The following is an 11,279-nucleotide window of genomic DNA, read 5'->3' on the forward strand; positions in this document are numbered from 1 at the left end:
TTGAGATATAAAAGATTTTTGTGGTCGGTAAGTATGGTGATTGAGTGGGAAGCTCCCTCCAACAGGTATCTCCACTCCTCCAGAGCGAGCTTGATGGCTAGCAACTCCTGATCGCCAATGGCATAGTTGCGCTCAGCTGGGGAGAACTTCCGGGAGAAGAAACTGCAAGGATGTAGATGTCCATCTTTGGCCCTCTGGGATAACACTGCTCCTACTCCAACGGAGGAGGCATCTACCTCTAAGATAAAAGGAGAGTCGGTGTCGGGCTGTTTCAGAACTGGTGCAGAGATGAACCGTTGCTTCAGAAGGTGAAAGGCCTGTGTAGCTTCCTCGGACCACTTGGACGGATTAGCACCTTTCTTGGTTAATGCAGTGATAGGCGCCACGATGGTGGAAAAGTCTCGTATAAATTTTCTATAATAATTGGCGAACCCTAAGAACCTCTGGACCCCTTTGAGGCTTAAGGGTATAGGCCAATTCTGGATTGCTTGGAGTTTCTCAGGATCCATCTCTAGTCCGGAACCGGACACAATGTAACCTAGAAACGGAATGGTTTTAACTTCAAACACACACTTCTCCAATTTACAATAGAGGTGATTGACACGGAGACGGGAAAGAACCTCTTTTACCCAGAAACGATGATCTTCGAGATTATTAGCAAAGATGAGGATGTCGTCTAGATAAACCACGACATGGCGGTACAAGATGTCCCTGAAAATCTCATTCACGAAGTGCTGGAAGACTGCTGGAGCGTTGCTCAATCCGAAGGGCATGACGAGGTACTCATAATGTCCGTCACGGGTGTTAAAGGCGGTCTTCCACTCGTCACCCTCACGGATTCGGATGAGATTGTAGGCACCCCTCAAGTCCAGCTTTGTGAAAATAGTTGCACCACTAACTCTATCAAAGAGCTCGGTAATCAGGGGTAAAGGGTATCGGTTCTTGACGGTAATGTCGTTCAGACCTCTGTAGTCGATGCACGGACGCAGGCCACCGTCTTTCTTCTTAACGAAGAAGAAGCCTGCGCCGGCTGGAGAAGAAGATGGTCGGATGAAACCCTTCGCCAGGTTCTCTTTGATGTACTCTTCCATGGAGTGTGTCTCAGGCAGAGACAACGGATAAGTTCGGCCTCGCGGTGGAACCTTCCCTGGAATGAGGTCGATTGGGCAGTCCCATTCTCTATGAGGAGGAAGGATATCAGCAGAGGCTTTACTGAACACGTCCGTGAAGTCTTGATATGGAGGAGGCGGAACATCAGATGACCTGGGGAAGGAAGAACAAACAGGAAGAACTTTGGCTAAACAAGTCTCAGCACAGGAGGGACCCCATGCCAGTATTTGCGTAGTCGTCCAGTCAATTGATGGGTTGTGGAGACGGAGCCATGGAAGGCCTAAAACCACTGGATGTGTGGCTCTTGGAATCACTAAAAAAGAAATATACTCAGAATGAAGAACTCCCACTCTCAGACAAACTGGAAGAGTCCTTAAGGAAATGACTGCGTCAAAAATCTTGCTGCCATCCACGGCAGTCAAAGAGATGGACGAGGACAGTCTCTCGGTGGGTAGGGACCACCGTTTAACATAAGCTTCGGTTATGAAATTCCCAGCTGCTCCGGAATCAAGGAGGGCAATGACGTTCCTGTAACGTTGAGCAATTTGGAGCGACACTGGGAGGTTACAGTCATGAGGAGATGGAGAGGAGATCATTACTCCTAGCCGGCCCTCTCCTTGGCGAGCTAGGATCTGGAGTTTCCCGGACGTTTGGGACAGGCATTGATAGTGTGCGACGGAGCTGCACAGTAGAGACAGAGAGACTCAGAGAGACGTCTTCGGCGCTCAGCGGGAGATAGACGGGAACGACTAATTTGCATAGGCTCATCCTTGGATGGAGATGGTTGACGAGGAGGAGGAGCAGAAGATTTAGGAGTAGATGATCTTCCTCGCTCGGTTGCTCTCTCTCTGAAACGTAGATCAACCTTCGTGCAAAGAGAAATTAGCTCATCCAACTTAGAGGGCAAGTCTCTGGTAGCTAACTCATCCTTGATGCGTTCTGATAAGCCATGCCAGAATGCAGCATACAGGGCCTCGTCGTTCCATGCCAGTTCGGATGCCAGGATTTTAAACTGTATAAGATACTGTCCCACAGTACGTGTTCCCTGGCGTAAACGGAGAATCTCAGATGAAGCAGATGTTATCCGGCCTGGCTCGTCGAAGATGCGCCTGAATGTAGCTACAAAGTCAGTATAGGAGGATAGCAGGTGATCAGACTTCTCCCATAAAGGTGATGCCCAGTCAAGGGCTGAGCCACTGAGAAGGGAGATGACATAGGCAATTTTGGTACGGTCACTGAAGAAATTGCCAGGTAGAAGCTCAAAGTGGATTTCACATTGATTGAGAAATCCCCTGCAGAACCTTGGAGATCCATCAAATTTTGCTGGCGTTGGAAGATGAAGATGTGGACTGGAAATGGGTAAGGTGGGTGGGGTTACAGCTGGTGTTACTGTAGTGGACGCACCGGACGTGCCAGGTCCACGGAGGGTCGTTTGAATCCCATCCAGCCGTGTAGAGAGATCCTGGAGACAGCGGATGATGTGGCCCTGTGCAGCCTCCTGATGTTCAAGTCGGGCTGCCAGTTCTTGCATCGGCCTGGCCGCTTGATCCTGGTCTCCTGCTGGATTCATTAGGTCAGTGCTTACTGTCACAACTGAGGGCCTGAGCTGACGGGAGGCAGCCTCAGTTGTAGGGGCTGAGATGTAACGGAACCTGGGAGGTTGTATCAGACCCCTAGACATGTAAGTAACATGTAGATTAACTGCCCGAAGGCGTGACCACGACAACCAGGATAAAAGTCAATGATGTTTATTATGACAAACTCCGTAACACAGCAGCAGTAAAAGGAAACATAAAAGTCAACAGAGAATAAATACAATTCCTGGGTACTACAGGGTGGCAAGGGCCACAGGCACTGGTAGTGTGAGACAGTTCTTATAATCTTCTAGTTGGAAAGTCCTTACCAGGCCTGACTGTAGCAATGGAGAGAACCCAGGATCGTACCAGCTGATGTTCCAGGAAAGGCTGGGCTGCTGAAGGTAAAACGGCTGCTGTGGATACTGGCTGGAACCAGACTGTTGTTGGTACGGAGTGGATACTGGCTGGAACCAGTTAAATAATAAACGAACTTGAGAGCGATGAAATAATAATGAAGTTTGGAGTTTGAGAGCGGTGAAATAATAATACCGGTGGAGAGTGGTAAACTGCAGAAAAGGACACCGGCCCTTTAAGAGAAGCTATACACTGCTGGAAGCTGGGCTGGAAGCAGGTGATTGTTTGAGAGCGGTGAAATAATAATACCGGTGGAGAGTGGTAAACTGCAGAAAGGACACCGGCCCTTTAAGAGAAGCTGTACACTGCTGGAAGCTGGGCTGGAAGCAGGTGATTGTTGTAGCTGGAAACAGGTGAGTCCAGAATGGATCGGAGAGTCAGGCTACACCGCAGATGGAATGCTGGTGCGGGTCTCTATAGAAGAAGTCTGGAGACAGGAGCTGGAACCTGGAAGACAACCACAGGAGAGAGACAAACTGGAACTAGGTTAGACAACCAAAGCACTGACGCCTTCCTTGCTCAGGCACAGCATACTTATACCTGCAGCAAGGAAGGGGTTGGCTAGGCAATTATGCAAATCAACAATACAGACAGCAGATTGGTGGAAATAATCAGATGACAAAATCCAAGATGGCTGCGCCCATGTAGACACTTGGAGGGAAGTTTGGTTTGTAATCCATGTGAGAATTGAAACAGTAATGGCGACGCCGGCCACAGGAGACAGGAGACGCCAGACTGACAAGCGCACATTTAACCACGCGGGCACAGCGGAGGCCGCGGCTGATGAAATCACCACTCTGACATTCTGCATGTGGAAACTCAGGAACAGCGGGATCCGGTCCTGGAACGCTGAGCCAGCCTTAGGAGGCATCTGAAGGGTAAGTAATGGCATCCAGATACCCGGATCGTGACACCTCACTCTCAATTTAAGAAAACTTTACTGCGTCATATCCTCAGTGCTTCGAAGGCAATCATCCCAGTTCATTGGAAATCTAGTGTTTTTCCTACTATGCAGGAATGGTGTGCACGTTTAGATCACTATATGATTATGGACGACCTTTTTCTGACTTTAGAACTGAAAAGACAAGATTTTACAGCTATTTGGTATCCATTGCTGGTATATAAAGAGTCTGACTACTACAAATCCCATTTCATGTAGGGGGTTTCAACTCGATATTATTTCTATTGGAATGTTATACCAAGAACTCAGGCTGATCAAGTGATTGGTGTGTGGTAAGACCTGTTTCTGTTCTTGTTCTTTCTCTTTTTCCTATCCCTACTCTTCTTTCTTTTGCTTTTTACTCTTTTCTGTTTTATCTATGTCTGATTTGTTTTTGTTTTATTATTTCTTTTCTAATAATACTGTACCTGATTTCTGGTTATAGCCTGTTGGCCTAGGGTAACACAGCTTTATATATTATGTTTTTTTTTCTTTCTGATATATCTGGATTTACTATGCTTAGCCGCAACTAGCTTTGTTTCCTGCTCTTTTAGGTATTTTGTAATATAAACTTTGATGCAACATATTGTGAAAAGTTACCTGCTCTGAGTTTCAACATTTATTAACGTATGCCTTGTTCAAACTTTTTAATAAAAATCGATTTGCAAAAAATAAAAAATAAAAATGCATTGGGGTACAGTGCACACAAGTTGTGCAAACTTTAAGTTCATTATTATACTTTTCATTTATTTTTTACTATTTTCACAATGACAATACACACTGTAGTGCTAATAGTGTACAGACAGCCACTTTAGATGCACAGAGCACAGGACAATTTAGCCAGCAGAGTATAGCGAAGCACACAGTAGCATGTCCCTATACATCACTGACTACTGTATATGGAGCACTGGAGTCAGGAGTCTCAGCACAGCCAACTTACAGCAGAGCACAGCGCTGCATACAGAAGTGTTCCCCTATACATCGCTGACTAATAAAAAGGAGCACCAGAGTCTAGAGTCTGAAGTCTTAGCGCAGCCAATCTAGAGCCAACTTGCACCCCACTAAATAAAATTATTAAATACAATTCAATAAAATATAAATCAATTTTAAAATACTTGAAATACATATATGATGGAAATAAAAAATACTTACCAGATAAATTAACAATAAAATTAACAATATACAATGCCGGCATGGTGTGTGCAGTGGAGACTGACAATGGTGGTCATTCCGAGTTGTTCACTCGCTAGCTGCTTTTAGCAGCCATGCAAATGCTGAGCCGCCACCCTCTGGAAGTGTATCTTAGCTTAGCAGAAGTGCGAACGAAAAGGATCGCACAGCGGCTACAAAATAATTTTGTGTAACTTCAGAGTAGCTCCAGAACTACTCGTAGCTTGTGATCACTGCAGACTATTTACTTCCTGTTTTGACGTCACGAACACGCCCTGCATTCGGGAAGCCACGCCTGCGTTTCCCCAGGCACGCCTGCGTTTGTATGTCACATGCCTGCGTTTTTTCACACACTCCCCGAAAATGGTCAGTTACCTCCCAGAAACACCTACTTCCTGTCAACACTCTGAGGCCAGCAGTGTGATTGAAAAGCTTCGCTAGACCTTGTGTGAAACTGCAACGGCTTTTGTGAAAGTACGTCCCGCGCAGAAGTGACTTTTTTTGCCTGATCGGTGCACTGCAAATGAAAGCAGCTAGCTAACAACTCGGAATGACCACCAATGGGCGCCAGACCTGTGAGCGCAGGTAATGAAGACACAGTGCAGCAGCAGACAGTGCAGGATGCCAGATGAGCCAGCGGATGACGGACAACACTTCAGAGTGCGGCGCAGATAAGAGACAGCGTGGCTAGGGAGTCCTGAATACCTCCATTTTGTGATAGTCCTACTTACACGCTTATTATAATGGACAACCGCAAAACCCTCCCCACAAATGCCGAAACCTCCTCATTTACCTTTATAATGTTCAACCAACCCACTTCATATACACTCAGACCTCCTTACATGCCACTTATAATGCCCATTAGACCCTTTTATGTGCCCCTTGTAATGGCCAACAAGTGCTCACAGTTGCTTTAGGTGTAACTGTGGCAACTACAGGAAAGGAGCTTGCTTTGGTTGCCATACAAGAAAGAAGACGGTAGCAAAAGATCACAGCCCCCTCCTCTTCTTCTGCTCTCCTTTATTTAACTGCTGAGGACACATTTCTGCTCTTTTACACCACAAATCTATACTGGATCTGGTCAAAATGCCACCTGTGCTATACATGTTCAAGCACTCCAATATTCACAAGTAATTCTACTGAATTATTCAGAAGTAGTTCTATTGAACTTAGATAAGTTTCCTTTGTTGATTAGCATTAACATAATAGAATTTGTTTTAATAAAAGTAGAACAATGTGTGCATAAAGAAAATTAAATATACTGTAAGATTGGTTTATTTCTACTATACTTTTAATAAATATCATGTACATTATATTAATATTTAATGGTCATTACAGTTTAATAAATGAATATCAGCTTTGAAAAAGTATTTATATAAAATGTACTCATTTTTATGCACACTCGACAACAACGGCTATCAACCCCTGTCCTCAGAGACTACCATCAGGTTATGTTTTCTGGATTCCTTTAATTATGCACAGGCAGTGCTGCAAGTATGGCAGTACGGGGGGCGGTACTGCATACCAGTAAGAAATTCCCATCCAGTACTCAGTACCACCAGGCTGCCACCTTGCAGCCACTGTGTTGGAGAGAGAAGAGCACAGCATGCGCTCTCTTCATTTCTGCTAATCAGGAGCCACCATTGCTGGACCGCAAGCTATGATTGGCTCATAGACCAGCACCTGATTTGAGATACAGGACGCCGCTGCCACAGAAGCAGACCAAACTGAGGGCAGGAGAGGTGCATCCTCTTCTCGATAGTGACACTGCACAGCCGGCAGCAATGGTGAGTTGCACTGCTGGGGACATATGTGTATCTGGCACTACACTACTGGGGGCATATGTGTATTTGGCACTGTGGGAGCATATGTGTATCTGGCACTACACTACTGGGGGCATGTGTGTATCTGGCACTGTGGGGGCATATGTGTATCTGGCACTGTGTGGGCATATCTGCCACAATTGGGGGCATATGTGTATCTGGCACTATACTACTGGGACATATGTGTATCTGGCAATGCGAGGGCATATGTGTATCTGGCACTGCACTATTGGGGGCATATGTGTATCTGGGACTAATGGGGGCATATGTGTATCTGGCACTACACTATTGGGTTCATATGTGTATTACTCCCCCATTTTCATTGGCCACGCCCCATGTGGCATGTGGCAACATCCATTTTTGGCGTGCGTACCATTAAGACATTTTTTCTACTTGCATCACTGTGCACAGATGAGTTAATCTATTTGGCTGGGTCAATAATTAACCCACCTGTTTGCAATTATAGAAATCCTGAAAACATGACCTGATGGGGATACTTGAGGACTGTAGTTGAAAACTATTGGCCTACATCATTGCTGCTTTATAAAGGTATTGTTAACTTAAAGCATTTTTATTAACAGTGAGAAGTTAGCAATGAACAGTACTAATTAGTGCAAAGATTGAATTTACAATTTAATTTCCAGCTTCTTAACCATGTACCATAAAAATAGGTAAAATAAAGTAAAATAGATTAAATTAAATTAAAAGAACCTAATCTTTAGCTCTTTGGAGTAGGGCTGTAATCCTCACATTTTCAATTACTATTTAAAAATTACCCCACTTACACATATAAGATTATAAAGATGCAAGTGAAAAAGTGTTTTTAATTCTGTTAGAACACAACACATGGCAATGCTGATAGCAGCTCCCTAAACGGCACTCCTGACAAATTCCATTGTGATTGAGAAGAAGAGAGCATGCTTGAGGAAAATGGAATATCAATTATGAATCATTTTGATTACTAAACAAACTTTCTATTACCTTATATATGGCTATGTAAATGACTTAATTACAAAGACAAATGTTAATAATTCTCAGTTCACCTACAGCCCAGAGGAACATTAAGTCTACTACTTTCCTTTGAGGGGGAACTGGATTCCTCCTATCTCTTGGAGGTCATAAACCAGATGGGTTTCCTCTTATTGAGGAGTGGCATGGATCCTACCTATCAACATTTTTCATGTGTGTATTGATAAACTAGATAAAATAGAAATTATAAAAAATTTTAGACTACAATGATAAAAACCTTCTGTATACATAATATCATTTTATCCTTTGTTTTTTTAAGTGCTAACTGAGCTTCTTTGTTCCTTAAAGTATATATAAAAGGATTAAGCAATGGAGTTAATATTGTATACAGCACAGATAGGATCTTATTAAAACTAGATGCCCCACTAGTAGTAGGACGAACATAGACAAAGATCATTGTACTATAGTAAAGTGTGACCACTGTGAGATGAGAAGCGAATGTAGAGCTGGCTTTTCTCTTCCCATTTACTGAGGATATTGTCAATACAGTAGTAAGGATTCTAAAGTATGACAAGAGAGTAACCAAACATGAACCCACCAATATCACTGAGGCTAGGAGAAAGATTAGTGTTTCCGTCTGGTGGACATTAGTGCATGATAATCTAAGGAGAGGAGTGATGTCACAGAAAAAATGCTGGATGTTGTCAGGGCCACAAAACTGTAAGGTGGAGATGAAGAGAATCGATGACATGGTGGACATAAAACCAGAGGACCAACAGCAAGTAACCAAAACATTACAAAGCTTTACAGTCATGACAGTGTGATAATGTAATGGCTTACACACTGCTAAGAACCTATCATAGGCCATCACAGAAAGTAGAAAACATTCTGTTGACCCCAGGGACCCAAAAAAGTACAACTGTGTAAGGCAAGCAACAAAAGAAATAGTATTGTTGCCAGTAACTGAACTGTGCAGCATTTTAGGCAAGGTAACAGAAATATAGCACATTTCCAGAGCAGCAAGATGGCACAGGAAGAAGTACATTGGTGTGTGGAGGGTCCTATCAAACCTGCAGATGATGATAATGATGAAGTTGCCAACCAGTGCTAAGATGTAAATTACAGTGAAAGACATTATGAAAACAATATGACCAATAGGGGAAACCCAGAGCTGAAGGAGGACAAAGACTGTGACCTGGGTGTTGTTCATACTTTTTATCTTCATATAACTAGGAATCAGAAAACAGAATAACATTGTATCATTGAGTTAATAATGTAATATAATGCAATATACTGTATACAGTTATCCAAGTGGAAATTTAGAAGTGGCGTTATGAAAAATGCAAGTGAATGGAATTTTATAGTTTTACAATGCAGTGTGAAAAGTGGCGGAATAACATACAGTTAAATACTATCTGCTTTAATCATTTTTTATGCAGCTGTCATAAGAGTGTAGTAGAAGGGCAGCTCTTCTTGTACAGTATTTACTTACTTTGTTTGTACCCTGATAAAAGTCAGTTGCCTCCCACTGAATAATTGAATATAAGTTTGTGTCTGTACAAGATAAAAACATTTCTATGTTTGGAAAGACCCTGTAGAGTAAATTTACTAAGCATACAGTAGGTTTAGCAGTGATCTTATGACATAGAGTTCCATGGAATCAGTACATAAAAGTCATGCTGCAGGGAAGCATTGAGACTGACATGATAACGAATGTACTTTTTTAAGAAAAAGAGAACAAATTCCATATTTTTTGTAGAGATGAGCAGGTTCGGTTTTACTCGGATTTACTCGGTTCTCAAAACGGCATCTTATTGTCTCACGGATGTCTCGTGTTTTGGCTAGCCAATAAGATGCCGTTTAGAGAACTGAGTAAATCCGAGTAAAACCGAGTAAAATCCGAACCCACTCATCTGTAATTTTTTGTTGTTGCTTTTACTTGCGCTGTTTTTTAAAGCAATATTTTCCAGTAATATACATTTGTGTCCACACACAGCTCAAATAGTGCCAAACATCACATTTGGTGCTACACGGACTTTGCAACCACCAACTCTCCCACAGGGTTTTCTTCGATCACTAATTTATTCTCACCAGTAATGTGTCAAAAAAGTAGTGATGAGCACCGGAAATTTTTCGGGTTTTGTGTTTTGGTTTTGGGTTCGGTTCCGCGGCCGTGTTTTGGGTTCGAACGCGTTTTGGCAAAACCTCACCGAATTTTTTTTGTCGGATTCGGGTGTGTTTTGGATTCGGGTGTTTTTTTCAAAAAACCCTAAAAAACAGCTTAAATCATAGAATTTGGGGGTCATTTTGATCCCAAAGTATTATTAACCTCAATAACCATAATTTCCACTCATTTTCAGACTATTCTGAACACCTCACACCTCACAATATTATTTTTAGTCCTAAAATTTGCACCGAGGTCGCTGGATGACTAAGCTCAGCGACCCAAGTGGCCAACACAAACACCTGGCCCATCTAGGAGTGGCACTGCAGTGTCACGCAGGATGGCCCTTCAAAAAACTACTCCCCAAACAGCACATGATGCAAAGAAGAAAAAAAAGAGGCGCAATGAGGTAGCTGTGTGACTAAGATAAGCGACCCTAGTGGCCGACACAAACACCTGGCCCATCTAGGAGTGGCACTGCAGTGTCACGCAGGATGGCCCTTCCAAAACCCCCCCCCCAAACAGCACATGACGCAAAGAAAAAAAGAGGCGCAATGAGGTAGCTGTGTGACTAAGATAAGCGACCCAAGTGGCCGACACAAACACCTGGCCCATCTAGGAGTGGCACTGCAGTGTCACGCAGGATGGCCCTTCCAAAAACTACTCCCCAAACAGCACATGACGCAAAGAAAAATGAAAGAAAACAGAGGTGCAAGATGGAATTGTCCTTGGGCCCTCCCACCCACCCTTAGGTTGTATAAACAGGACATGCACACTTTAACCAACCCATCATTTCAGTGACAGGGTCAGCCACACGACTGTGACTGAAATGACGGGTTGGTTTGGACCTCCACCAAAAAAGAAGCAATTAATCTCTCCTTGCACAAACTGGCTCTACAGAGGCAAGATGTCCACCTCATCATCATCCTCCGATATATCACCGTGTACATCCCCCTCCTCACAGATTATCAATTCGTCCCCACTGGAATCCACCATCTCAGCTCCCTGTGTACTTTGTGGAGGCAATTGCTGCTGGTCAATGTCTCCACGGAGGAATTGATTATAATTCATTTTAATGAACATCATCTTCTCCACATTTTCTGGATGTAACC

The 11,279-nt window shown here is 43.5% G+C and overlaps 1 protein-coding gene across 1 annotated transcript; it reads right to left on the reverse strand.

Moving 5' to 3' along the window:
- Window positions 1-8,259: 8,259 nt before the first annotated feature.
- LOC134965788 (olfactory receptor 6B1-like) lies at window positions 8,260-9,228 on the reverse strand. Its single transcript, XM_063942188.1, has one exon. It carries the CDS (start codon window positions 9,226-9,228, stop codon window positions 8,260-8,262), a length of 969 nt encoding a protein of 322 aa, XP_063798258.1.
- Window positions 9,229-11,279: the final 2,051 nt, after the last annotated feature.

The sequence above is a fragment of the Pseudophryne corroboree genome, chromosome 1 (assembly GCF_028390025.1).
Source record: "Pseudophryne corroboree isolate aPseCor3 chromosome 1, aPseCor3.hap2, whole genome shotgun sequence".
Classification (NCBI taxonomy): Eukaryota; Metazoa; Chordata; class Amphibia; order Anura; family Myobatrachidae; genus Pseudophryne; species Pseudophryne corroboree.